This window comes from Marmota monax, unplaced genomic scaffold, assembly GCF_021218885.2.
Source record: "Marmota monax isolate L192 unplaced genomic scaffold, Marmota_monax_Labrador192_F-V1.1 WCK01_AAM20220418_F8-fsc00105, whole genome shotgun sequence".
Lineage (NCBI taxonomy): Eukaryota > Metazoa > Chordata > Mammalia > Rodentia > Sciuridae > Marmota > Marmota monax.
Window position 1 is genome coordinate 1,557,887 of NW_026692947.1, and position 27,912 is coordinate 1,585,798.

Sequence of the window (27,912 nt, forward strand, 5' to 3'; positions counted from 1 at the left end):
CCTGAAATTCCCTGCTCCAGTGAACTGCAGGAGGTGCCAAAACATGACCCAGTGGCCTGCCACAGATGCCCAGGCCTAGTTCCTGGCCTCTTTGTGGCTCGGACTCTAGTTCTATTGCCTCCACTTGAGAACTAAAAGCATCCTCTTTCTCCTTCCTGCTGTGGTGTCGGTAGCAGCCAAGCTGCCTGTCTCTTTAAGAGAGAGAGAGGGAGAGAGGTGGGGAGGGAAAGAACGAAATCAGGAAGTATGAGAGAGCCCAGAGCCAGGGCTCTACAGAGCTGGGTGTCAGGGCTGGCAGGGAAGAAATCTGTAATCCCAGCTCCCAGCCGTCACAGGGCCATTTCAACTAGCCCTGCCTGTGTCCCAGGGTCCTTGACTATCAGGATGTTGTGGGTACTTCCCAGGAATAACTGCTGCAAGCCTTGAGGGTGCCAGGGGTGCCACCCCGTCCTACAAGTGGGCATCCCCTGAAGCCGCGATGGGGTGAGTATGCAGCATCCCCTGGGGAGGGTGATATGGGGATCCTGGGCATGGGCAGTGCAGGGTAGGGCTCAGCGGAGGCAGGCACATCAGCAGAGGAGTGGCTCAGGGGGCCCAGCGCCCACTGCCTGTGCTCTCTGTGGCTACTGGGGGGAGGGTGGTATTCTGCACACCTACCCTGGTGGACACTCTTGGGAAGGACTATCTGGAGGCCAGTGAGCCCCATGGAGGGTTGTGGCATACAAGAACACCCCATCAGCTACCAGTGCCCCTTTCCTGGGCTTCCCCACACCCCGAAGCTTCCCAACACCTCTCCTTGGGGTCTTTCCCACTGGCCAGAGTCCCAGGAGTAGGAGTGATCAGGAAAGGCTCGCAGAACAGCTGAGGAAGAAGCCTGGAAACCACCCCCCAGCCCTGTGGGGGAGGTGACAAACAGGAAAGGGTTAAAGGGCTGGGGTTGGTGGCCTTTGATGGGGGCTGAGAATCAAAAAGCACCAAGGGGGCCTCTCATCCGCCCTCCTCTTTCCGGTGTAGCTCAGCTCCTGGACTTGCCACAGACAGAGAGCATAACACATACTTGCCAGGGAGAGCCTGATTCAAGGCCACTCAGAGCGTGGGGTAAGTGCATCTGGCCACCGAAGAGCCCGAGGAGGGCGGGGAGGCCACGGGTGGGTCAGCGCACCTTCCGTGTTGTCGTCCATCCGTTGTTCATCCGTCGTCCATCCAATCAATGAAGGCTACTGAGCCCTCTGTGCACAGGTGCCGGGGCAGACTAGAGTCAGATGTGCCACAAGCAGAGCTCCTAGGCACAGAACCCAAGGCTGTGTCACCCACCGTGAGGCCCTGCATTTTGCACCACACGCTGGTCATCCTAGGTCCTCAGCTATTCCTGGCCACACGCTGCACAGGGGTTGTGTCGCACTAGCCCAAGGAAGAATGATGAAGGTCATGCAACCTGGTGGGGCTGAGCTCCCCACGCCGGCCCCTTGGGCTTGATTTCAGTGTGTTCTGCCCCAGCCTCACACCCCAGACCCCCAGCTGACTCCTTCCAGGGCAACCTGGCCAGTTCATCCATATGAACTGCTGCTATGTAGTCCCAGTGCCTCAGTTGCTTCTGCATGATGCAAACACAAGTTTCAAGTCTGAAACTCGGACTTGACCAATGAACTGTTTAAGTGTCCTCTGACTCAAGGAGCTGACATACTCAAGGATTTGCATTTTCAAAAAAAAAAAAAAAAAGATTAGAGAGAGAAAAGGCTTAAAGCTAAGCAACATAGGATTCCAGGCCTGGGATATGAGAGCAGAAGTAGGCCCTTGTCTAATCTAGGATTCCTTCACAGATGCCCTCAGGCATTTCAAAATGGCCAGTCCTGACCTTATTATACTTCAGACAAGTATTGAGATTGACTCCTAAGGCTACCCTTTCTGGAATCAGTTGCTTTAAAGGAACTGGCCTTTGGAGAAAACAGGACAGGAGAAAAGATGGGGAACAGGGCTGTAGAGGGGTTTCATATCCTCCTCAGGGCTTGTGTTTGATGGTCTCTGGCCTTCCCCACCCACTGCCTGTTCCCTGTCCCTCTCCTCTCTCTCTCTCTCTCTCTCTCTCTCTCTCTCTCTCTCTCTGTAACAGCACTGACCTGTATGCTGGTGACCTGGTGAGCAGCTGTTAGCTCAGGGCAGAGGAAGTGGGGGCCAGGCAGTCAGGCAGTGGGTGGTGTGGGGGCTCCAGGCTCATGTTGCAATCTTGGAGATTTGTGGTGGTGTGACTGACCTGAGGCCCTTCCTCCTGCACTGTTTCTTCTTCCTGGGACAGTCCCAGGCCTGGATGCCAAAACCCTAGAGTCTGGAAGAAGTGATGGAGTAAAGAAGCTCTTCTCTGCAGAATGGGAGGGGCTGGGGGACACTGGGGAGTGAGTACAGACAGATGGCCCTGTGGGTAGAACAGGCCCAGCTATGGGCTGAGGGCCTAGCAGGCCTCCTCTTGGTTATGCTTCATTTGGAGGAAGTTACTTAACCTTTCTGTGCTTCCAACTTCCCCACTCCTGTAAAAATGGCCATATGGAGCCCTTTCTGGGGTGGCCTTGGACTGGCCATCAATGTCCATTCCAGGTTAGGAATAGAATCCTGGGGTCCCCCGTGTGTACTTTTTCCAGGGAGAGGAAATGCAGAGCACCGCCAACTACCTGTGGCACACAGATGAGCTGCTGGGCCAGGGGGCGACTGCCAGTGTGTACAAGGCCCGCAACAAGGTAAGTGGCAACCCTGTGGGGGCCGCAGTCTGGCCAACCCAGCCCACCCCCACTACCCTGTGCCCAGCAGGAAGCCCTAGCAGCCTCCTGTGGGCCTGGAGGTGGTGTGTGGCTGGACAGGGACATCAGACTCGTTGTACCCACTTGGGAGGAAGGACCCCATGGATTTGGGCAGTGGGGAACTAAGTAGGTACGAGTTAGGACAGGAGACAGATGACAGCACAAAGCAAATATCCAGGGGGAGGTGATAGCAAGTGGGATCTAGGGATAGCAGAGGCGGGAAACAGGATGCCTGGGTTTATCCTGCATCCGCTGTGGAGCCAGATCATTATATATGAGGCTCCCCTCTCCTATGTGGGAGTTGGATTCAGGTAGCCCAGGTTCCAATCCCAGCCCTCCTGCTGAGTGCCTTTGCAGTTAGTATCTATGGCAAGAGTAACAGTTGCCACAAGCCATCACCTGTAGGGTCTTGGGTGTGCCAAGCCTTTGTCACCTCCTAGGGCCTGACCATCTACTGCCTGAATAGGGGAAGGACCTGGGGGTAGGAGCCTGCTTCCTCTCCTTAGATTTGGCTGCTGGGAGTCTGAAGAGGGGCCCCAGAGAGCGTGGTGGCTCCTCAGCAGGGGTGGGACCTGCATTGTCCCAGGCCACTTCCCAACCTTCCTCCCCATGGCAGAAATCCGGGGAGTTGGTCGCTGTGAAGGTCTTCAACACCGCCAGCTACCTGCGCCCCCGCGAGGTACAGGGGAGGGAGTTCGAGGTCCTGCGGAAGCTGAATCATCAGAACATCGTCAAGCTGTTTGCAGTGGAGGAGACGGTGAGTCCCGTAATGGGTCAAGTTGGATGGCCTTGTTCTTGATCCTCAGTCTGGGGAGAGACTTGGGTCACCTGCTAATCAAAAGTCAAGACCAGGGAGGAGGAAACTGGAGAGTAACATGTTGAGCGAAACAAGTTAGTCTCAAAGTCAAGGGTAGAATGTTCTCCCTCATATGTGGAAGCTAGAGAGAAAAAAAAAATACGAAAAGAACCTCGTGAAAATAGAAAGAGTTGAGGAAGGGGATAGGGAGGGAGGAGAGGCAGAAAAGGGAAAGATCTGGGGAATGAAGTTGATCAATCTATGCCATATGCATATATGAATAGGTCACATGAATCCCACTACTATGTAGAATCATAATGCACCAATTAAAAAAAACAAAACTCAAGGGTGGTGGGACAGCACGTCAGAATGCATGAGGGAATCATTTCCTAATGAGAAGACTTCCTGTGAAGGGTGGTCTTGGATTCTGGCCTGTGGGATCCATGTAAGACCAAAGAGGGAAGGCCAGGCCAGAAGCTGCTAGAGCTCTGGGCTCTACTCAGGGAGCCACCTCTTCTTGATGGGGGAGGGGAAGTGCCCTCCGCCCCAGCCTTCCTCTGTCCCGGCCACAGGGGGGAGGCCGGCAGAAGGTGCTGGTGATGGAGTACTGCTCCAGCGGGAGTCTGCTGAGCGTGCTGGAGAGCCCAGAGAATACCTTCGGGCTGCCGGAGGACGAGTTCCTGGTGGTTCTACGCTGTGTGGGTGAGCTCACCCTGTCCCCAGCTCCCATCGGACCAGCCATGGCCTGGGCCCTCCACCCAGGGGGGTAGGACATTCTGAAACAAGTAATCCCAACCCAAATGAGCGTTCTCGAGGGTCTCCACTTACAGTACTGAGACAAATGGGCAGAACCCAGGTGTCTGATTCCTGTTAATCATTCAGCTTCAAACTATCATTTAAAAATAAATTTTAAGCCTGGTGTGGTGGCTATAATCCCAAACCTATAATCCCAGCTGCTCCAGAGGATGAGGCAAGAGGATTGCAAGTTCAAGGCCAGCCTCAGCAACTTAGTGAGGCCCTAAGCAACTTAGCAAGACCCTGTCTCAAAATAAAAATATAAAAAAGGCTGGGAATGTGGCTTGGTGGTTAAGTGCCCCTGGGTTCAATCCCTAGTACAAAAAAAATAATAAAAATAAATTTTAAAAAGAGTGTATGCCAGTATACAATCAGCATTATTCACAGGGCCAAGGTGGGGGATATCTAAAAGGATAAAATAATGTACATGCATACAGTAGGATCCACTCCAGCCTTTAAAAGGAGGGACATTCTGACATCAGCTGCAGTATGCATGCACCCCGAGGATACTCTGCCAAACAGAAGGACAACTGCATGGTCCCACTCACACGAGCTTCCTGGAGTGGTCAGATCCCTAGAGACAGATGGCAGGATGGTGGTTGCAAGGCCTGGGGGTGGGGTGTTGTTTAATGGATATAGAGTTTCCATTTGGGAAGATGAGAAAATTCTGGAGATAGGTGCTAGTGATGAGCGCTTGACAATATTAATGTGCTTAATGCGCTGCGCTGTTCACACCAACACAGTTAAAATGGTAAATTGTGTGAACTATCTTTGGCCACAAAAAAATAAGAAGGGGAAAGGCAGGCCCTGGGTTTCTTTGAGAATCCAGATGGAACCTCAATACTCTAGGGTCCTTGGAACGTCCCTCCTTCCCCCGTGCCCATCTCTGTTCTCCTGTTTCTTTTGTGGCCCTGTCACCTGGTGGGAACTCCTCCGGGTCTCCCTGGGGCCAAGGACAGCCTTTCCCAGGGCCAGCTAGCGGCCCTCTGTATGTCCCCAGTGGCCGGCATGAACCACCTGCGGGAGAACGGCATCGTGCACCGGGACATCAAGCCTGGCAACATCATGCGCCTCATTGGAGAGGAGGGACAGAGCATCTACAAGCTGACAGACTTCGGGGCTGCCCGGGAGCTAGATGACGATGAGAAGTTCATCTCTGTCTACGGGACAGAGGAGTACCTGGTGAGTGACACGTGGGGACCTGCTGTCCCAGGCTGAGGGTCTTTCCCCATGCTGATCACCCTTGACTCGTGCCTTGTTTAGAGCCCCCTAGAAGGGGTTCTTGCCCCTCGTCCTGCTCTCTCAGGTTATATCTCCTCCACCCCTGCTATACCCCTACCAGAATTCCTCTGCTCTTTAAGACGGCCTGCCCAGCCCCCCACAGTTAGCTCCTCGGACCCATCCTCAGGGGGTGAGATGCAACCAGTCAACACCTTCCCCTGGGCAGAGGGCGATGCTCTGGGTAGTGAACACGGTGCCCATTTTTAAACTGATGAAGTAAATGGATTCAGAATGGTTTCATGTCCACCAAAAGTCCACAGAAGGTGCCCCCTGCCCACTGTCCCCCTCCACGGCTGCTCTCTGCTCTCTCTCTCACAGCACCCTGACATGTATGAGCGGGCAGTGCTTCGCAAGCCCCAGCAAAAGACATTTGGGGTGACTGTGGATCTCTGGAGCATCGGGGTGACCCTGTACCACGCAGCTACCGGCAGCCTTCCTTTCGTCCCTTTTGGTGGGCCCCGGCGCAACAAGGAGATCATGTACGGTGGGCCACAGGGTAGGGAATGGGACTTCCTACTGGCTGACCCTGGCCCTTTCCTCGCTGGTCCCTGCTGCCTCCTTTTCCCCTGTCCCCACCCAGGCTCCTCACTCAGACTAGAAGCTGAACTTCCCCTGGCTCTGCGGGAGATGCTCATCCTCCCTTTTCTTGGTTCAGTGTTTCACTTCCCTGACGCCCAGCTCACCACCTCTCTACCGAGCCTCAGAGAGAATTGCCCAAGGTGGCAGAGTCTGCCAGGGCCAAGGAGGGGCCAGCTCCCAGGTCCAAGGTCCTCCTGTGGTTTCCAGCTGTTGGATACAGAAGGAACTGGAGACAGTGGCTACTCCCAGGCTGCACTGCCCAGAACAAAAGGGATGTGATTTGGGTGTCACACGGAGTCTCGAGACTGCAGGATCTCTGAAATAAAAAGATTCACTGAGCTTTCACATATACTTATCAGAAAAAGAAACGAAAAAAAGCAGGTCCTGGTGTGAATCCTGCAACTTACAGCAGCAGAGCTAGGTAGCAGTCAGAAAAATGTCCACTGGACCTAGAGTTAAGAGTATTTCTTTTTAAATTTTAGGGAAAATAAACACACACACACACACACACACACACAACTTGTTTACATTGAATCTATGGCTGTGCTATGCTCTGGGTAGTGAACACAGTGCTGATAAAGTAAATGGATTCGGAATGGTTCCATGTCCACCAGAAGTCCACGCAAAGTGTCCCCTGCCCACTGTCCTCCTCCATGGCTGCTCTCTGCACTCTCTCTCAGGATGAGACAGGAAAGCTTTGGAATAGGAATCTGTCCCTAAGAAGAACTCATTGCCTCTCGAGTTAGGAGTCCAGAATGTTGATATAAAAACAGGGCAGGATGTCCCTGGTGGTCAACAGTGAGGGGACTGAAGTCAAGGTTTCCAGGAATGTGGAACACTCTTCCCTTAGTGTCCTTGGAGCTATTAACTGATTAACTTCCCTTATCTCTTCCCTACTCCATCTCCTGGTACTAGTAATTACATTTATGACATCTCAGAATTTCTGTTTTATCAGTGGATTACCAGGAAGGTTGGTGCTCAGATCTTCAGCCCAGGGGACAAGCTGTGTGGAGCCTATATTAGGTTTAAAGACAAGGGAAGGAGACTGGCATAGATGGAGTTGTCAGGGAAGGAGAGACACTGAAGAGAGGGTTGGGTCAGAAAAGGACAGAAGAGGAGAGGAGATTGGAGGCCAAGATCAGCATGGCACAGGTGTGCAGGTGTCTGGGTTGTGGCATGTGCAGAAGTGGGTGGAGATAGCAGATGGTGGGAAGGTCTCTGTCTAGAGCAGGGAGCTTGACTGGGGAGCCAAGGCAAGGGGCTCTCATGGGCTGAGGGCCATCTCTCTCCAATTCCATTTCCAGCTCACCTCAGAGTGTCTGGGTGGCATTAACAGGTGCTTTGCACCCTCCATGATAAGTTTGTTGTCATTTGAAGTATGGTGGGTTGGGGGCCCCACTAACTGATCCTGCCCCACCCCAGGTACCGCATCACCACAGAGAAACCAGTTGGGGCCATTGCAGGTACCCAGAAGCGTGAAAACGGGCCCCTGGAATGGAGCTACACTCTCCCCATCACCTGCCAGCTGTCCATGTGAGTGGGAAGGGCGAGCACATCCCCAAGTCTGGGCTGGGTATCACTTCTCTCCGCTGAGTGAAACTTGGAGGCCTGTTCTAGTGGCTCTCTTGGGTACACCACTTTTCCTTTGTGGCCTTGGGTTTTCCATTTGGATGCTGGAATGAATGTTTTTCCAGCAATTCTTTCTCAACCCAGCCTGCTCCACCACCTTGGTCCTAGGTCCTCAGGACCTTCTTATGGAATGTCCCCATTGCCTACTTGAGGAGGACCCATCTGGCCCTAGCCCCTGACCGTCTCCATGTCCTGGGAGGGCAGGGGGCTGCAGAGCCAGCTGGTGCCTATCCTGGCCAACATCCTGGAAGTGGAGCAGGCCAAGTGCTGGGGCTTCGACCAGTTCTTTGCGGAAACCAGTGACATCCTGCAGCGAGTTGTCGTCTATGTCTTCTCCCTGTCCCAGGCCGTCCTGCACCGTGTCTACATCCACGCCCACAACACGTGAGTGGGGGTGAGGGAGGGAAGGTAAATATGTGTCTAAGGCAGCACCTCCCAAGGCATTCTCTGTGGGGGCTTAGATAGGCACAAAATTAAACAGATTTCTTTGCTTGACTTCAGAAGTCCAGTATTCTTCATGATGCCAATGTGCATTCTAAGTCTCAGAAGTGTGTGTGTGTGTTTGCATGTGTGTGAGTGTGTGTGTGCATTTCCTAAATTTATTAGAGTACTTTATGGGATTAGGAGAATTTTAAGGGAAATGTAGAGGGAACCAGCGTGCAAAGGCAGAGGTTGGGTATTGGGACTTCGGGGTCCTGTTTCTAGTCTGTAAGACGAACTCTGTCCTTTCTCTCTTCATCTTTGATGAGAGGGAAAACCACCTCCATCCCTCCCTCTGAAAAGCTGAGCTCCCCCCATGGGACAAGTCTTAGCTGGGATTTGGTCTCCTGACCCCACATCCGGCCCACTGATCCTTCTTCCTCCCCTCCCTCTCTCCCTGGCGGGTGTAGGATAGCCATCTTTCTGGAGGCCGTGTATGAGCAGACCAATGTGGCCCCCCACCACCAGGAATACCTCTTTGAGGGTCACCTCTGTGTTCTTGAGCCCAACCTCTCAGCACAGCACATCACCCACACAACTGCCAGCAGCCCTCTGACCCTGTTCAGCATGGCCAGCGAGACTCCAAAGGGGCTAGCCTTCAGGGACCGTGAGTAGGATCACCCAGGCTGGGCAGCATTCTCCTCCAGGATGCAGGGGATTACAATCCTGGGCATTAACTAATGGTTTTGGTTTCTTTTGTTTTGTTTTGTTTTGGGGTGCATGGGGTATAGAAGGCAGATCCGGGTTTACATTCTGTGCATGCCTCTGAAATACCATGTGATTTTGAGTTGGTGGCCTGACCCCAGGGGCTTCTCAGTGTTCTCAGATCTGTGAAAGCAACACCAACTGAATCAGGGTTTTGGCTTTAGGGTGTGCTGCCCAATCTCTGTGATAGAGGGGAATACCTTGGTAGTTGGTATTGGAAGAAACAGGAACCCAAGCTGCTAGAGTAAAGGACAGGTAGTCAGAGTTCCAGAGCTTTCTCCTTTCTCCAAGTTCTAGAAAACTATCATCCTTTCTCATTTTAATGATGCCAATTTCATCTTTCTTCCCTGAGGTTGGGAAGGTGATTTAACCTTGAAACCCTTGGGCAAGACGCCCAAGGGGTTTTGTTCATTTTCTGTTGAGCCAAATCTTGAGCTTGAGGATTCTCAAAAATGGCCACAAGGTGGCAGTAAAGGACTGCAACTTAAACACCCACTCTCCTTTCATTCAAGCCTTGGAAGGTGAGGGCTCTGGGTGAATTGGGAAGCTTGAGGTGAGAGATTCTTGAGGGTGTAATGTGATCTGGGAACAAGAAAGGATGAGCTCAGAGTTGATCCAGACCATAGGGACAAATCCCTCAGATAGGGTCTTTATCTGCAGCTGCTCTGGACATCCCCAAGTTCGTCCCCAAAGTGGACCTACAGTCAGATTACAACACGGCTAAGGTGAGAGGTGTGCCCAGATGGCAGAGAGGAGGTGTGGCACAGGGGTAAGAGGTGTGGGACCTGACCCTTCCCACCTGTGTGTTTCAGGGTGTGCTGGGCGTTGGTTACCAGTCCCTGCGGCTGGCTCGGATCCTGCTAGACGGGCAGGAGCTAATGCTTCGGGGGTTGTACTGGGTCGTGTGAGTGCCCCTGAGGGCTAGGGGGAGGGCAGGGCGGGCAGAAAGGGCAAGGCTAACCATCCAGAGTTCCTCTGCACTGTCCCAGGGACCATGCCAATGTGCATGGCTTGCTTGGTGCCTCAGTGAGGGCGACCTTGACTCAGACTCCTCTCGAGCAGGGAGGTGCTCCAGGCCACATGCTGTCGGACTCAGGAGGTCACACGGACAGCCCTCTTCTTCCTCAGCAGCAGCCTGGGCACTGAGAGGTGAGTATCCTGCCCAGGCCAGCCCTTCTCTCTGTGTCTGTTCTATACCCTTTATGGCTCCTGTGGTGTTATCTGGTCTTCCCTGACCCAGAGCTCCTGCCTCCCCTGCCTGCTAAAATAGAGAGGGCGCTCCCAATCTGTCCCTCCTGCCCCACCTGTCAGGATGACTGCAAAATAACCCTCCCAGTCCAGTCGCTCACCTGGGAGACTCTGAGGGCACTGCCTGTCCCAGATCAGGCAGTCTCCTAGTCCCAGCAAAGGGTCTCTGCTCTCCTAGGTCTCTCCCTGAATGATTTGGGATACTCATGCTGCACCAATACCCAAAGCAGAACTCTAGGGAAAGACTCCTGGCCATGGCCATGCACAGTCCATGGACTTGACCCAAGGTGGAGATCCAATGATCTCCATGCCCCAGCTCCTGCCTCCTCCAGATTTTCCACTTGTCTCTGCCTTCTTTGGGTTCCCTGCCCAGTCATCAGGACCCTGTACCTTCTATTCCCCTGTTTTGGGCTAAGTAGGGGTGATGGGTTAGAAAGAGAGAGAGAGGATGGGGAGAGGAAGCAGAGCTGGGGGTTCTAGAAATGAGAACAAGGGAAGATTTTTTTTTTTTTGCCAGAGCACTGTGGAGAAGTGGGCACAGCCCCCCAAACCCTGGAAGTCTTAGGTATGAGGCAGGTGGGAGATGGGAGCTCTGCAGACCAGAGTCTTTCCTGCCACGAGGAAATGGTGGTGAAAAGAAGCAGATACTGCCAAACACACCTGAAGTCCCCCGCCATCCCCAGCCGTTGTCCTCAGAGGTGAGGGAATGGCTTTCCTTGGGCTGACTCCCCACAGCTCTGCCTGTCTCCTGGGGTCTGGCAGCATCCACACTGATAATGGGGCAGAGGGGATGTGAGGAAAAGGAGTGTCTCCAGATGACAGGGGTGGAGTCCTGTCATGGCTGAGCCCCTTCAAATGGTGACACAGGGTGGGATCTATCAGCATGGCTTATGAATCTCCTCTGAGCAGAGTCTGTCCAAAGCTCAGAAAGGAGATCCAGGGAGAGATGTGGCATCACATCACACAGAGGGCCCCAGACTTCTCTGACACGTGAGGGCTGGCAGAAAAAGTAAAGAGAGGTAGAGGCAGCCACTGAAGCCTTCCTGGAAGAAGAGGCGTTTTAGGCCAGAAAGAGAAAGAATACCTTTTGTAGGAGGGTCTATGCAGAGATTGGAAAAGAGGACCATGTTTAGAGGAAGGAGGGGGGTCCTGTGAGGTTAGTGAAACCACAGTCGGGATGGCAAATGTCCTGGAATGAAGCCAGAGAGGGATGGGTGGTGGGTGGGGAATGGAGGGGAGGGCATGGGGGTCCAGGAGGGTCCAGTTAGAGGGAGGTTGGGTGCCAATAAAATGACCATTAGGTTCTCTATCAGGGAAGAGGTGTGTAGAGAAATTGATTGCACATCCATCTAGCTTTGCCCTGGCTTAACAGGAGGTGGAGCCTAGTGTCATGGGGCTATTGTTTTTCCTTTCTGCCTCCAAGGCCTCCCTGAGGCCTGGTGTGTCTGGGGAACTCATGGTCAGGCATGCTACATTCTCCTGTCAAGGAGGATGAGAGCAGGACTCCAGAGGGCCAGGTGCGATAGGACCAGGCCCTCACCACCTTTCCCCACCTGGGCCTCTGACCTCATTTTCTAAACTACCTCTGGGGCCTCCCAGCTCCAACATTTTGCAATCCCATTCTCTTCTGCACATCCTCAGACCTATAGGTTCCTCTAAGGGCCAAAGCCACTAGCTCCACCTGCAGTGGAATCTGAGGTTTCTGAGCTGCAGGTAACATCTGCAGGTACAGAGCGGCCCCTCAGTGCCTCGCCTGGTCACCCACGTCCCTAGCAGGCAGCTTGCATCTCTCAGCCCGCCACAGCTCCCTTGGCAGAGTAGTCCTGCCTTTGTCCCAAAGCCCTGTGACACTCCTCTGCAGCTGCTGCTACCTGAGGCACTGTCTGGGCAGCTAGAACTGGCTCTGAGAACCCCAGGGCCCCCAGTCCCACCCCAAAACTGTGTGCTGGCAAGCCCTTTACCATGGAGGTCTCATTGGATCCCCATGAACACCTTATTAAGGAGCAGGAAGAAAACTTGTCTCCCTGTTTTATAGATGAAGAGCCTGAGACCTTAGAAAGCTAGGGGGACTAACCCAAGGTCACGCAGATGGCAAGTGTGGCTAGCAGGACCAGGACTTGAATCCAGGACTCCTGACTCCCTGAGGGGTTGCACTGGGTCAGCTGGTCCTCTTCTGCCGTCTAGTATTCCCCTCCCCAAATGGCATCCAGTAAGGGCATCCGCTTCATTCATGAAGTGGTGACTGCTGCCGGCCCTGACGTACCCGATGAGCAAAACAGACAGTGTCCTTGCCTTTGTGAACCTTCAAGTTCACCCCTAAGCTCTCTGCTCACTTCTTTCCTCCCCGACCCTCCATTCCTAAGCTAAAATATATGGGATTCTTTTTTTCTTAATTCTTTTTGTTATTTAAAAAGTATATGTCACCGGGCACAGTGGCACACATCTGTAATCCCAGTAGCTCCAGAGGCTGAGGCAGGAGGATTGAAGTTCAAAGCCACCCTCAGCAGTGAGACCCTGTCTCTAAATATAATACAAAATAGGGCTGGGAATGTGGCTAAAATTGTTTTAAAAAATAAAATAAATAAAAAGCATTTATTAATTATAGAATATTAGAAAGTACAGAGAAGCAAAAGAAAACTTCACCACCTTTTGCCCCCCAGAGACAGGCTGTTATATTCCATTAGCATATCTATATGTAGTAAATCGCTTTCTATTACAAGAGTTAATATGCAAAAATGCATATTAACCAGCATGTATTTATTTAGTACTCTATAGCCTACTTTTCTCAGCTAAGGAGCACCACCCTCTTCTACATCCATACATTTTCCTCTTATCTGGTACCTATCTCTTTTCAGATTTTTCAGATTACCCCTCACATTTTCTTTTACAGCTAGTTTTATTCATACTGGAATCCAGTCCAAGACCTCACTTTGTTTCTGGTCGTTCTGTCCCTTAAGTCTATTCTAAGCTGGCACAAACTCCGAATTGCCCGCTGTACACGCCACTGGCTTATTGCAGGGACCAAGTTCGTTGTCCTGTCTTCTGGGCTCATTTAGAGCTTCCTCCTCATGATGTCTCCCTGTTCTTCTTTCCTGGTATTTCCAATTTACACTGGGACTTCTACAGACTGAATGGATTCAAGTTAAACATTTTATGTTAGAACTCATCATAGATGACACTGGATACTTCCTATTGACACATCACTGGGCAGTGACAGCTTGATTCCTCTACTGTACATGCATTTTCCTTGCAAATGAAAGAATCAGGATAATGTCACTTTGTCACCAAGCAAAGGTCCACCCCTCCACCATTCATCATTGATTTTAATACTATGCTGAAGAGCATCATTTCTCTGGGGAAATAGGATGCTACCATCCTAAGCTGTGGTATGTTATTGCCTAGTAGTCTACAAAAGACAGATCTCCTTCATAACTGTTGGTTATCACGGAGTACAGTTTCTACTGGAAAGTAACTTCATTTTCTCTGTTTAATTACAAATTGTCCTGGTAAGGAGTTCATGAAAGCTACTTTGTATCATGAGCTCATTCATTTTCATAGATTCAAGGTGTCCCAATGCACCTCAACCTTTATTCTTTGCAGAATTCAACAATGTCACAACCATGGTCTACAGAGCTCTCTCAAGTTGGCTCCTTGTGCCAAACTCCCTAGAGACCCTGAGAGCCATCAAGGTTGTCTCAAAGATGCCATGCCAGCATGTGTTCCCAGAGATCCCTGCTCCTAAGCCCTCAAGTGCAGCCTCCCTCTTTCTTTCTCTCCAGGTTGAACAGCACAGCGGAGACACCTGAGGTCCAGGAGCTGAAGGAGGTTGCAGATCTGAGGTCCAGGTTGCAGACTGTGAGTGAGCTGGGAGACAGGAGTAGAGGTGGGGGTGGGCAGTGTTCTAGCCGGGCTGCCCAGCAGGCCTCAAGCTAGGGACCCCTGGGGGTCTGCCTTTTTGTCCCATAGCTGGCTGAGGTTCTCTCCAGATGTTCCCAGAATATCACAGAGACACAGATAAGCCTCAGGGACCTCAACTCAGCGCTGGTGAAGAACCGGGATCAGGTACATGAAGACAGAAGGTCTGTGGGATTTTCCTCTTTTGTGGGGTTGGGGTAGGGAGGGGCCCAGCCCACAGGGTCCTTTCCGGAAGTCAGCTGGCTTCTTCCCTTCTGTTGGCAAGACTGTTAGAGCTAGGGTAGGAATACAGGAGGGATCCAGACCCTCTCCTGAGACCATAGGAGAAGAGGGTCTGCCCCTACGTGAGAGTGGAGTCAGGAAGCTGCGCAGGTTCTGTAGTTCTGGGAAAAGTATGGGTCCTTTCCCTCTTTCTGTCAGGCCCTTGAGTGGGTCTTGTCACTCAGTATCTCACTGAATCCTCCAAAAACAATAATACCGCTATACTAATGGCCATTTATAGATGAGGAAGCTCACTATGTGAGGTTAATTTGCCTTGAAGTTGCAGCCAGTTAGTGACTAGTGACAGAGGGCTTCAGGACAGATCTGTCCAATTCCAATGTCTGTGTTCTTGACCTACAGCAGACAGGATTTTAACCTTTAAAAAAATCCATTCTCCTTTTACACAAATGCCCACCCACCCCAGGGTCTGCTCTGTGTGGAGCTGTGGGCCCCCTTGCCCCAGTCTGACAACAGGGCAGATGGCGCCTGTGGGGAGCATGGTACCTGTGGCAATGAGGGCCTCCACAGATCCATTATCACATATGCTTGATCCTAAATTCAAAAGCGCTGAAAACCACAGGGTTCTTCTTAACTGTTTTGGCCACAAAAGTTGACCTAAACTGACATAATGCTCTTCACAGTCTATCTAGTCTACTTAGGGTAAATGTCCTTCTGTTTCTCTGAAGATGTGAGTACATTTGACTAGGGACATGGCCCCTGTGTGGTGCCTGTATGTGCACTGCTCTGAATTACCTTTTAGAAAACACTTGACCCTGAGTCTTTTGGATAAACTCTATGGATTCGGAGTCCCACCCTGGTCACCTTGTCCTCCACCCCCACATTCTGAAAAGGGCAGGGAAAAGTGAGTGTTCTGCCCAGAGTCCAGCTCCAGAAACAGCTAAAATGAGGTACCTAAAGGAGCTCTGGGAAGAAGCAGAGTCCGGTAGGCCTGAGGGAGAGGAAGGACCCCAGACATCTCAAACACAGGGCTTTGTCCAGTCTGAGAAGACCCTTGAAAGGTCACCTACTGACTCTCCTGTCTCCTGGCCAGACTGCTGACCACTGATTCTTGTTTTTTTTTTTTTTTAATAATTGTTTTTAGTTGTAGATGGACACAATACCTTTATTTTATTTATTTTTATGTGGTGCTGAGGATGGACCCCAGTGCCTCACATGTGCTAGTCAAGCGCTCTACCACTGGTCTACAACCCCAGCCCCCATTCCTGTTTTAAACAAGGATCACGGGTTCATTATTTATCATAGAATTCTTCTATATGCCAAGCTTCGGGTATACCAAGAGAGTTTGCCCTTCTGCCCTGTGCAGGTGGACAGGAGTGATTTCTGTTCCACTCCATCCCAGCTGTCTTTGGCAGACTCTCTTGGGTTCCTGGGGCCTCTCAAGGCCTACTCTCAAGACTTCCTGTGGAGCAAGGGCCACTTCCCTGTTGCCTGACCAGTTTGACTTCTTCTCTCACCTCTTACTTAATTTTTTGTGTGTGAGGGAGTGTGGGGTGGGGGTGAACAGGAGAATGGGAGATGGCTGGCTTGCTCTAAGATTTCTCAAATAATCTCAGAGACAGAACAGTGACCCCTGCTTCCAGACTGGCCCCCAGAACTGGGGCAATGAGGCTCCTCCTGCAGGGAGACAGCTTCTCCCCTACCCAACCCCCATCCCATCCTCTCCTTCACCTTTGCTCTGTGCTGTTTGATTCTTCCTGTTGTCTCCTGCCACAGCATCCAGCAGATTCAGTGTTGTGTGGACAAGATGAGCCTCATCTACAAACAGTTTAAGAAATCGAGGATGAGGCCAGGTGAGCCATGGAGAGCAAATGTCCCCTATGCTCTCTTCCCTCCCTCTGTCTTCCTCCCTTCCTGAGATTGGTGGATACTCCATTCGGTGTGGGTGGAGGCCCCTGAGTGGATGGTGCTAGGTGGGGCCAGGGAGCAGCTGGCCTAAGGCCACTGCGTGCAGGCCAGTGAGGACTGAAGCCTTTACTCTTGTGCCCATTGTCCTGCGAGAGGTTTAGATGACATGGGTAGGGGACACAGTGGGCCAGAGCCTAAGTAGTCCTGGAAAGGGACTCCTTATTTTGACAGGGCACTTTATGGTTTGAGTGTTTTCCTATCCTCTGTGTCTTTGGGGGTACAGAGAAAGCCAGGTTTTCAAAAGGGGGATCAGAAGAAATCCCATTGAGAGTCACAGGGCCAGGTGACATGCCTGTGTGATCTACTAATACTCACAGAGACCTGGGCGGGGCCAGCCCATTCACAGGCTATGGGATGGGAACCTGCTTGCCAGAGGTGACTGCCATCATAGGGAAGGGTGGGGGTGGTAAAGGGGACAGGGGGAGCCTAGGGAGGCCCCAGTTAGCTGGGGAGCAAACACATCCAAGCTGACCCTCTGCGTCCCCTCCTGTTCTAAGTGTTTCCTAACCCACAGACTGCAGGCCTTAGGCTTTGTTGCCTAATACTCTTCTATCCCTGGGATTATCTCAAAAGCACTGTTCAATAAAAACACAATGAAACACATATGTAATTTTAAATTTTCTCACAGCCAAATTAAAAAGTAGAAATAAAAAACATGCAAAGTGCTGTTGTGTGTACCTGCAATCCCAGCTACTCTGGAGGCTGAGGCAGGAAGGATCACAATTTCAAGGGCAGGCTGGCAACTTAGTTAGACCCTGTCTCAAAATTTAAATTTTTTTTAAAAGGCTGGGGATAGAGCTAAGAGATAGAGCACTTATCTAGCATGTGCAAGGCCCTGTGTTTGATCCCCAGGACTAAAAATATAGAAACAGGTAGAATTAATTGTGATATGTTTTATTCAACCCAATGTCACTGTAGCATGCAATTAGAGAAAACAAAATTACTAAAGAGATATTTAATGTTTCTTTTCTCACAGAGTCTTCAAAATCCCATGTGTATTTTACACTTAGAGCACATCTCTATTTGGAAGCTAAGTGTTTAACAAAGTGAAATGTAGTCTTAACAAAACAACAGATCTGTGTTTAATATTTAATATGTTAAACCACTTCAGCTTTTCAACTAATTGAATTAATTCAAATTCAGGTCCTCGGTTTTACTAGCTGCACATCAGGTGCTCTGTAGCTGTGTGTTTGGTGCTACCATAATGGACACAGAGATCTCCAGAAGATAATCCTCTCTTTTTAGGAGTCTCAGTCCTGCCTCTGAATCTGACCTTGGAGGGTGTAGGAGACCACAGGGCATGGAGAAAGCGAAATCTTCTGTCCCTGTAAGCCAGCTAGGCTTTGGGGCTCAGCCAGACTGGCCCTATATCCAGTTGGCTATGGCTTCAGGAGCACCTCGGAGGTCTTCTGCCACTATGGCCAGACTCCATTAACACTACCATCTAAACTTCACCTGAGCACCTCCTGTGCTAGGCACCATCCTGGGGGCTCTGCATGTCTTAAAACCCTGGAAGCCATTATCCTCCCCATTTTATAGATGAGGAAACAGTCCAATAGAAACAGAAAGATAAAGTAACCCAAGCAATATAGGTTTAGCAACTTTCAGCTGCCCCTCTTTACAGCCTCAAAGGATTTTCATTTCTATTAGTCTTCCAGAGCCTTATTCAAACCTTTAACTGCTAATGCCTGGTGTGTTAGAAGATGCCATTCTGGGAGACACTCAGTATCTTTGGGGCACTCTCTGACATGATCCATACAGAGCCCCAAGTGGTACCTGAGATGGCTGGGGAAGCAGGCTCACTGAAGCAGAATCATCTGCCTTTGGCCACCTGCTAATAGCAGGCAGGTCAGGGACTTGTTCCAGATCTCTTGGACCCCACAAGTACTCTATGCTGACTGTGGGGCTCAGGAAGGGGATCCTGCTATATTAGGGGAGTGGAATGGGAAGGCAGGAAAGGCCAACTTGCTTATTATCTTGGGGCTGCCATCACCTATAGGCCCATTCCCTTGAAGCCCAGCAGGGGGCAGCATCTCCCTGATGTGAACATTAAGGCCCTTCAGGGGTTGGCCAAGGCCAAAGTCATAAAACTTCAGCCCCACTGGCCAACGTGCTCCATCTGCAAAAGTCACTGGGCAGAGAGGGAGAATTAGAAGGTGGTGGCCGTCCTTCTCCAACTAGTTGCTGCAGAGTCCGTCTGGCTCTTTCGGGAGCATGATCTTCAGGGCTTGGGCCGACCAGCTGCAGGCATCAGTCCCTCCTGGATGAGAGCCATGGCTGACCAAGCATCTTTCAAGGCCCATCTCACCCACCACTCCCCAGTTCCCAAGCCCCCAGCCCTGCATTACAAGTTCACCATCCTCTGGAGCTCGTGGCAATTTTTCTGCAGCTTCTTTAGGCCCCTAAATCATAACCAGGGACTTGGTCAGAGTAATAATGTCCTAAGTTGTAATAAGTTACGTGGGTGTTCCTCTCCCTCTGTCTTTCCTGGCTCCAGTGGGCTGTGAGCTCTCATGAAACAGGGCCCAAGCTGGGCTGTCTTCATCTTCATAACTGACCCAAAGTCCCTGTAGCACTCTGTTTTGTTGATGATTAAGTAGGTGACATCATTTCTGTCTGTTTCCTTCAGGGCTCGGCTACAATGAGGAGCAGATTCACAAGCTGGATAAGTGAGTGGCCTGTCCACTGGCAGGCGGGGACCAGGAGAGTGGATTCAGCAGGGCAGAGCCATTGTCTGTGCCAGACAGGAAGGGCCCTGCTCCTAGGCTGAGCTGAGAAGAGGGGGATAACTCTATCTGGGGCAGGTTATCTATGGTCAGGGGAGGACACTGCCTAGCTGAGTCAGAGGGAGGCTTCGGCAGCAATCTTGATGTATCTGCATTTACTTCTGGCATGAACAATATTGGGGCTGTTTTTTTTTTTTTTTTCCCTAATTGTCCTCCCTGATTTACTACTTCCCACTTCCTGCCTCTGACCTCTGCTGCTTTGTGCTTCCCTCAGCTTCTGTTTTCCAGATACTTTCATCTTTCATGATGCCTCCCCCATGGTCTAGTAGTTATTTGGAGACCCTCTCCCCAGGTGTGCATCCATCCCTGTCCCCCTACACAAACACACACCCACACACACACATACACACACACACACACATGCACATAATCATGGGGGTGGGAGGGCACATAGTCATGCACTTTCCTTAACCACCATCTGTCCTTCCCCCTGCTTGAGAGTATTTCAAGAGGGCCCCTCATCCATCTCCCATCCCTGTTGACACCTGTGCTTTGCTGACCTCTGGCCTACATGATGCAAATGATTTTTTTTTTTTTTTTAACCAGGGATTGAACCCACAGGTGCTTAACCACTGAGCCACATCCCCAGCCCTATTTTATTTTGTATTTCAAGACAGGGTCTCAGGGTCTCACTAAGTTGCTGAAAGCCTCATTGACTTGCTGAGCCTGGCTTTGAACCCGTGATCCTCCTGCCTCAGCCTCCTGAGTTGCTGGGATTATAGGCGGGTGCCATCGCACTCAGCTAAAATTGTGAATCTTGACAGTGGCTCAGGCTGCTCATCTCTAGGCCTTGGTTTCTCTGTCTTTTCAGGGTGAATTTCAGTCATTTAGCCAAAAGACTCCTGCAGGTGTTCCAGGAGGAGTGTGTGCCAAAGTACCAAGCAGCCCTGGTCACACATGGCAAGAGGATGAGGTGAGAGTCTGGCCCTTCTTCTTTAGCTCTTGGACCCCAGGATGGGCCTGGCCCCCTCAGGCTTCTGAGGACCCTGAGCTCTACAAGCCCTGGCTGAGGGAGAGGAGTAAGTGAAGAAAGAAATGAGAAAATTGGTGTTTTTATGTACCTGGGCAGACCAGGCAGTCTGTTGGGATGATTTCTACAAATATGCTTGTTTAGACCCAAAATATCTATACAGTAGATGTTATCCCCCCATTAAGGCTCAAAGAACTGGTCTCTTTTAAACATCACACAGCTAATAAGTGGCAGACCCAGGATTAGTACATAGGTAAATACACCTCTAAAATCTGGATTCGTTCCCCCACTCCAGTTGGTTGTGGTAGGAACCTCCTCTCTGGGGAGAATATCAGGTTCCACTGGGACAAGGACAGTCAGTTTATGGGCTTCTGATTGGGCAGAGAAGCAGGGGCAGATGGTGTCTGTCCTCTAACAGAGCCTTCTTACACTATTCTCTATAGGAGTTTGGGGGTCCCCTTTCAGGCAGGACCCCCTCCTTCCCCTGTCTACATGAATACAAGTCCCTCCCTAGATGAGAAGTCAGGCTCCAACGTGCTGTGTGATCCCTCCCTGGCTGAGACCCATATTAGAATAACAGTGCCCTGTTATTCTACCTCCAACCTCCAGTCCCTCCAAATTCTGAGTTGATGGATCTGAGTTTAGGTAATAGCTCGTCAGGATGATCCTAATGTGTAGTCAGGGTTGCGAACCAACCAATGATCTAATGGCTCTGGGCCTCAATTTCCTCTCTGTGTAACAGGGAAAAGTCCCGGTCCATATCCTCACCTTAGAGAATTCATAAAAGTCTTGACGGTGATTTGCTTTGGAAATGGGATGTGACCCTTCTGCCCTGTAAATGCCCCAGCATGGGCTACCATCTGTGTCTCTGGAGCCTCGCCCCTCTTGTGCGCATGTGACCTGTCGAGCACATGGAGTCCATGCTCCCTACGGTGGTTCTGTTGGGACCCTCCCCAGCCTCAGTCAGCAGGGTCCATCTTTGTGGAGGCAGGTGAGGGATGAGCCACGCTTAGAAGGGCAGAGGCAGAGAAGGCAGCAAGTGCCTGGGACCCATCGGAGTCTGCAGTGGCCCTGTGATGGCTGGGTGGGCCCCAGGAGGAGTGAGCGGAGCCCTGCTCCAATTCTAATTGGTCGCCTGCTTTCTCAAGGGAGGTGTATGAGACCAGGACCCACCTGCGCCGGGTCAGCTGTTCTGTGACCTCCTGCAACACAGAAGCGCAAGGAGTCCAGGAGAACCTAAGCAAGGTGTGAGGTTTTCAAAGGTCCCTAGAGCTGCTGGTGGTGGTTTTCAGATACCCTGGGGTGGGGGGAACATTGGGGTCACTTTGATGCAGATTAAGACTCTGACTCACAAACATGCCCTGAGCACAGAGCAAAGATTGGAAAGCATGTCTTGGTAATCTCAGACTAAAGGTCACTGGGAGGGCAGGAACTCTGGGATGTTGAGACACCTTCCTCGGGGTCTTGTGCAGCCTGGAAGGCTCCAAGGCCTCTCTGAGCAAGGCCATGGGAACTCTCCTTGGTCTTCTGATCAGCTGTCTGCAAAGAGACCAACACTTAGGTGGCTCCGAGAACCTGCCTACCCAGCCACAAGGAATGGAGGGGGCTGCTGCTTCCCAGAGCCAGCCACTTGTTGCTCCTTCTCACCTCCCCAGCACATACCCGTGCAAGCAGCTCCCTGCTTTCAGAGAGTGGCCAGGGGTTACCCCTACCCCTTCTCTGCAGCCCGTGGCTCATATTACACCATGAGACGATCAAGCTAGACACAAAAGGGAACTTGACGTTCTGCATCATTCAATCCAAGCACAGATGAGTGAAAGTAGTTGTGTCACTGTATTCCCAGGATGGGAACAAAGGGCTCATGGGAAAGCCTGGACAATTCCAGGGACTCCAGAGATGCAGGCTGGGGGTAGCTAGTTACCCTCCTCTTACCCTTTCTCAGCCTGTCCCCTCCCCAGCCACAAATAAGCCAGCTCAAATCTTTCTGACTAAAGTGTGACTTCCTTCAGATCCTAGACCAGCTATCCTACCAGCTCCTTCAGGACAGAACAAAAGAGGTACAGACCTCACCACCCCCCATAGCTCCTCACCCCAGTCCTGCGCCAAAGGACCTGGTTCTCCAGTAAGTGCCACAGAGAAGGGTGTGTGGTGGGAGGGGGGACGAGAGGGGACCCTACGGTGCTGAGGTTAGGGCCCGGTCGTTTTCTCTCAGGTTAGGCCTAGAGGGCTGCCCCTTGGCAGGAGAGGAGGGGTCTGGGCAGGGCAATTTCAGCCTCCCGTCACCTCTCTGGCCTCTGCCTCCACAGCATGCAGGAGCTCTGTGAGGAGATGAGGTTGCTGGCCTTTGACCTGCAGGACAACAACCGCATCATCGAACGGTAAAAAAGCTCCTGCTATATGCCAGGGAGGGCTGGGTCCTCAAACTGCCATGGCTTGAGGGGTACAGAGTCCCCGGGCCTGTCCACACAAGCTTGATGGCATGGATTTTCTTTCTTTTTTTTTTTTTTTTTTGCGGGGGGTAGGTACTGGGGATTGAACTCAGGGGCACTCAATCACTGAGCCACATCCCCAGCCGTATTTTGTATTTTCTTTAGAGACAGGGTCTTGCTGAGTTGCTTAGCACCTCCCTTTTGCTGAGGCTGGCTTTGAACTCGCGATCCTCCTGCCTCAGCCTCCCGAGTTGCTGCGATTATAGGCATGTGCCACCACACCCCCAGTTTGATGGCATCGATTTTCTAAACAGCTGCATTGGAGTTTAGACCATGTCCACAAGCGGGTCATCATCCTGAGGGGCTGAGGTTTCACTTAGACTTTAACATGTGAGCCTCAGTGCTGTCAGAAAGATGGAGCTTGGAGGCAGGTGGATTTGTGCCTGGGTCCTCATCTGCATTGAGTGTGGACACTGTGCTCAGGCTTCCCACACTGTCTCCTGGAGTCTCCCCAGCTGTCCTCGGAGTGGGCACTACCTCCATCCATATGTCCTGCCCCAGGAAACTGTGCCACATGCAGCCCAGCTTCAGTGCCCAAAGCCTGTGCCTCTCCAGCCTCGGGGGGCTGTTCTCCTGCCCAAGCTCTTAGCCAAGCTGCCAGGGAGACCCTCTACTAGGGTGGGAGTGAATGCAGTGGCACGCACACTTTTTTGGTTTTGTGCACCAGTAAAACTCACAAAAAAAAGAAAAAAGAAAAAAGAAAGAAAGCCAGGATTGCCAACTACTCATCTGACTAAGCTTGCACATTTGACAGGACAAAAGGCCTGCCCTGTAGCTGTCCCACTTACAAAACACATCAACACCAAAGATACGATCTCAGAATAAAGGACGTTTCCGCTTGTCCTGAAGACTGGAGACTACCTGGATAATATGCACACACTTCCACAGTTTCCCCATCAGCCTTAAGTCTGTCTTTCCCCCATTCAGGGACAAATGGCTGACAGAAAGAGGCAGGGATTTCAGTGGGATCTGAATTCTGACTATGCTCCTTACTGCCTGCTCATCAGGGTCATCCTGGGAGATTTGCTTAGCTCAGAGCTTCAGTTCTCTCTCCTATGAAATAAAAATAACAATTCCTACCTTACAGCATTATCACAGAGTTTAAGATGTGATATGTGAGGTCCCTGAGGGCTAATGGGGCTGTGGAGGGAAGGACTCAGTAAACATTCATTGTTTCCCAGAGGTCACTCCAGTCTGGAACCTTACACTCTGGGCCAGACGTAGGGCAACCAGGAGCAGAGCTTGTGGTTTGTCCCCAGCATTTAAGAGGCCCCTTGGGTAGGGGAGGCATGTCCTTCCTCTCCACTCGAGCAGGAAAGTCCATCCTCTTAAGTGCCCGAAAAAAAAAAAAGGAGATTCAGCAACTTTGGAGAAACTTTCCAAAATAGCCCTCTCAGTCAGGAAGTTCTACTTTTAGTACCGACATAAATTTTTCTTGCTGTGATATGTGGTCTATTTACAAATAGCTCAAAACTTTATTTTAGTGGTTTTTCACTTCCTTATTCAGAGCCATAGCCAAAGAGATAATAAACCAATTTGAACTCCTTTCCCACCTCCTAAACTCTGGCTGCACATTGCAATCACCATGGAAGTTTCTAAGAGTGCAGATGCCTGGGGTTGGAGGGTATCCTAGGCTTCCCAGGTGGTCGTAACAAGCAGTCAGATGAGAACCAGAGCAGTTCTTGTCAGGGAGCAAGGGCACTACAAGAGGACAGCTGGGCACTTGGATGGCTGGGAACTCTCAAATATTGATGGTTCTGGGCTCTGGGGTGTGTTTTTCAGGTTTCTCCAATAAGTAGGTGAAACTAACTCTGCTAACCTGTGCCTTTCATTACAGATTAGGTAGACTCCCATCAGCTCCTGACGTCTGAGCTGTGGTGGGCGTGTGAGGCATCCAGAGCATTAGAATCATTCACACACTGCTCTTCTGCACTGCGGGACCCAACCCAGGGTGAGATCTGGTCCCATCTCATCAGCCTACCTCCCTCCTGGCCACTGGTCGGGAGATGTCATCATCAGCATTACCTTCCAATGTCTGTTCCCCTGGGAAGCTGCACAGCCGACTCTGTCACGATCCACAGGAAAGTGCAGCAGCCACTGCCTGGACCATCCTTTGTGCTTTCTCCAGGCTCTGGGACTGCTGCTCTGTCACCCAGGCCTGGAGGCCTGAACCTGGCAAGGCTGTGGGGAAAAGAGACTCCCACAGGCCCTCCCACCCCTTCTGCACTCCCCAGGCATCAGCAGAGGAGGCCTTCTGGGACTTCCCCGGGGTACAGGTCAAACAACCTCACCTCCATCTTCCTTCCTCTTCCTCTTAAGGTGTTTCACACTGAATACCCCCCACCTCCTGGGTCCCCTAGTTTCACCATGTTTGGCCACAGATAACACAGAGGCCAGTTGTCCCTCTGTTCTTGGTCTGGATGAGCCTCAGGTTGAGAAAATGGGTGGTGGGCCAAGTGCCTGTGCCTCAGGGACTCTTTGCTTGCCTTCTGGCTCTAATGCATCATCTGGTCCTGGGCTGCCGCTAGGCAGTGCTGACGGGAGCCCTGCCAATGAGCGCGGGCCTGTAAGCCCAGGGCCCTGAGCAGAGAGCAGGCCTGCACCTTCGAGAAATAGAATAAATTTCTCTGTTACTGGGCTGAGAGGCAGGGAAGGTCCTCAGCTGGGTGTACTTGGCAACCAATCAGGGCTGGGTGGGGATCTGTGAGAAGCATTGGAGGCAGCTGGTCTTACCTGATTCCTGCCTTTCCCCTAAGTGGGCCCAAATTTCAGGGAACAGCCCAAGGAAGACGTCCTCTTACTCGGGGAGGAGAGGTATTATTTGCCATTCCTTCCATTTTCCTTACCCTTGTCCTTTGAAGACTTGCATAAGGTCCTGAAACTTGGGGAGAAAAAAAAATGTCTATCTTTTCTTAAACTCCACATCCACCTTCTAAATACTTGCTGCTTTTCGCCATCCCCACTACTGTTCAAAAACACCTAAGCTGAACGCATGGTGGCCCATGCCTGTAATCCCAGTGGTTCAGGAGGCTGAGGCAGGAGGGTTGTGAGTTCAAAGCCAGCCTTAGCAATTTGGCAAGGCCTTAAGCAACTTAGCAAGACCCTATCTCTAAATAAAATACAAAAAAGGCTGGGGATGTGGCTCAGTGGTTAAGTGCCCCTGAGTTAAATCTCTGGTACCCTTCTCCCACCAAAAAACAAAACAAAACAAAAACAAAAGATGTGGAGAGCTCTGGTGCCCCCCCCCCCCAGAAAGGAAGGGCAAAGTAGACCTAGGCCTATGACCAGAAATTCCTATAAGAAGCTCAGACATCTGAAGACCCCATAAACTTCCTTCCCTGCTCCTGGCAAAAAAAAACCCTAGGCTGTGTCCTAAGTATGTTTTGAATGTTTACATTATTTTTCTTAGAAGCCAGAGTGGTGTCTGGGTAAGTTATTCTAATTAATGCAAACTGCCTGCACAATTTAGTCTGTTCCCTGCCCGCACCTCCAAGCTTCCTTAACCAGAGCTGCACTACCCACCTAGCTTGGGCGGTGGAGGAAGTGGGTGGGTGGCAGCCCCAGGAGGACAGGAAGATGAGCAGGGAGCCCCACTATGAGCTTCAAATCATGAAGATGACATTGGGCTTGACCCCACATAACCCCGGAGATGTATCCTGTCCATCTTCATGGGAGGCTTCATGTCCTCAGAGGCTACTCCGTCTCAATTGGAAACTGTTTTGCCCAGTGACCCCTCAGGGCTAGAGTGAGGAAGGCCAAGTCCTGGAGACTGTTGTCCTTGTCTGCTCTGCTGGAGTCAAGTTCAGGCCAATAGTTCTGGCTCATCAATGGCCCCACAGGAAAGTCCCATAGTGGATTTTCCCTGGCAGCTGTGGCTGCTCTGGAGCCCATGTGTTTGGTGTGGCTCAGTGAAAGAGCCAGGGGTTCCCTGAAAGCCAAAATGCAGATGTTTGGAGATGATACGACTCAGGCTCTGATCTCATGAGCAACGCCCATGAGCTGTGGGGGACATTCACAGCCGAGTCTGGGCAGAGCTGCTCAGGCAGATGCCTCCACCCAGCAGAAGCTCTGAGAGCTCTGGTGCCCTCCCAGAAAGGAAGGGCAAAGTGGACATAGGCCTATGACCAGAAATCTCTGTAAGAATCTCAGACATCTGAAGACCCCATAAACTTCTTTCCCTGCTCCCGACAGGGAGTGATTCCTGACATATGAGTCCCAAGAGCTTGTTCAGTTCATTGGATGGCTACTGAGCACTATAGCGTAGCAGGCCCCATGCTACTGACACTGGCCTGGCCCTGAGGAGCTCACTTTGGGAAGGCAGGCACGACAACAGGATTTCAACAGCACCGTGGTGTAGGAATGAATAGGAATGCACAGCTCAGGGTAAGAAGTCACCATCATTGCAGGGCAGGGTGTCTAGGTCAGACTGGGAGGCGCCAGAGATGACTTTGGGAGCAGATGACCCCGAGTGGAATCTTAGCAGGTGAGAAGGTAATCCTCATAGCAATGGGAATAGCAGAAGCATCCGTGTGGAGCTCCTATGTCCCTGGGGAGTAAGTTAATGTAGGAAGTCAGTGTCACAGAAAGGGAGGAGCCAGTCCCCAAAGTTTCAGGACACATTAAGGATTGTGGGTTTTACCCCAGGGGTGTAGTTGTTACCAAAGGGCCTGGTGCCTCTTTCCAGCTGGAAGAGAGAGCTGTAGGGCGCTCTCTCTCTCTTTCTCTCTCTCTCCTCTTCCCTCTCAGAATCCACAATTTCCTCTTGTCCTGGTCCAAGATGCAGATTCCAGGACCCAGTTGGATTGGATTCCAGAATCCAATTGGCAAGGGTGTGGCCCAAGAATCTGCATTGTTGATGACATCCCTGCTGATTCTTACCCAAGCTAAAAGCCAGGCAATGGCAAAAGCCTTACCCCCAGCTTCTTGGGAAGCTAAGACAGGAGAATCACAAGTTTGAGGCCAGTCTCAGCAACTAAGTCACACGGTGTCTCAAAAAAATAAAATAAAAAGGATTGGGATGTGGTTGAGTGGTAGGGTGCTTTCTAAGCATGCATGAAGCCCTGGGTTCCATCCCCAGTACCACAAAAAATATGAAAACAAAATAACAATCTAAAATTTAGCATGGAGAAGCAGAGTTTGCAAATGTACTGCAGAGGACACTGAATGGCCCTGGACTAGGTGCCCCTATCCAAGCCCCTTTGTAACAGCTGCGTCCAGAGAAGCCAGTATAAGGACAGGATGGATTTCCACAATGGCCTGGCTG

At 51.2% G+C, this 27,912-nt stretch overlaps 1 protein-coding gene across 2 annotated transcripts; it reads left to right on the forward strand.

The window, feature by feature from the left end:
- Positions 1-229: 229 nt before the first annotated feature.
- Ikbke (inhibitor of nuclear factor kappa B kinase subunit epsilon) lies at positions 230-27,672 on the forward strand. 2 transcript variants are annotated; one of them, XM_046452233.2, is made up of 22 exons: positions 231-483; positions 1,015-1,098; positions 2,634-2,729; positions 3,406-3,546; positions 4,158-4,287; positions 5,381-5,562; positions 5,980-6,140; positions 7,663-7,773; positions 8,074-8,253; positions 8,760-8,956; positions 9,715-9,779; positions 9,867-9,958; positions 10,117-10,203; positions 14,082-14,157; positions 14,269-14,381; positions 16,213-16,289; positions 19,034-19,073; positions 20,002-20,103; positions 21,309-21,405; positions 22,170-22,282; positions 22,467-22,538; positions 24,487-27,672. In XM_046452233.2, the coding sequence occupies exons 3-22, from the start codon at positions 2,643-2,645 to the stop codon at positions 24,518-24,520; spliced, it is 2,157 nt and encodes a 718-aa protein (XP_046308189.1). In that variant the 5' UTR covers positions 231-483; positions 1,015-1,098; positions 2,634-2,642; the 3' UTR covers positions 24,521-27,672. The 2 variants fall into 2 exon arrangements, with proteins under 2 accessions (XP_046308190.1, XP_046308189.1); XM_046452234.2 differs by lacking the exon at positions 1,015-1,098 and having other exon boundaries at positions 230-483.
- The last annotated feature ends 240 nt before the right edge of the window (positions 27,673-27,912 follow it).

Bases quoted from the DNA above. Each gene is read 5' to 3' on its own strand.
- Ikbke (XM_046452234.2), top strand. From the start codon at position 2,643: ATGCAGAGCACCGCCAACTACCTGTGGCACACAGATGAGCTGCTGGGC. The intron at 8,254-8,759 runs GTGAGTGGGGGT...TGGCGGGTGTAG, and splicing joins TACATCCACGCCCACAACAC to GATAGCCATCTTTCTGGAGG. The intron at 9,959-10,116 runs GTGAGTGCCCCT...CCTCTCGAGCAG, and splicing joins CGGGGGTTGTACTGGGTCGT to GGAGGTGCTCCAGGCCACAT.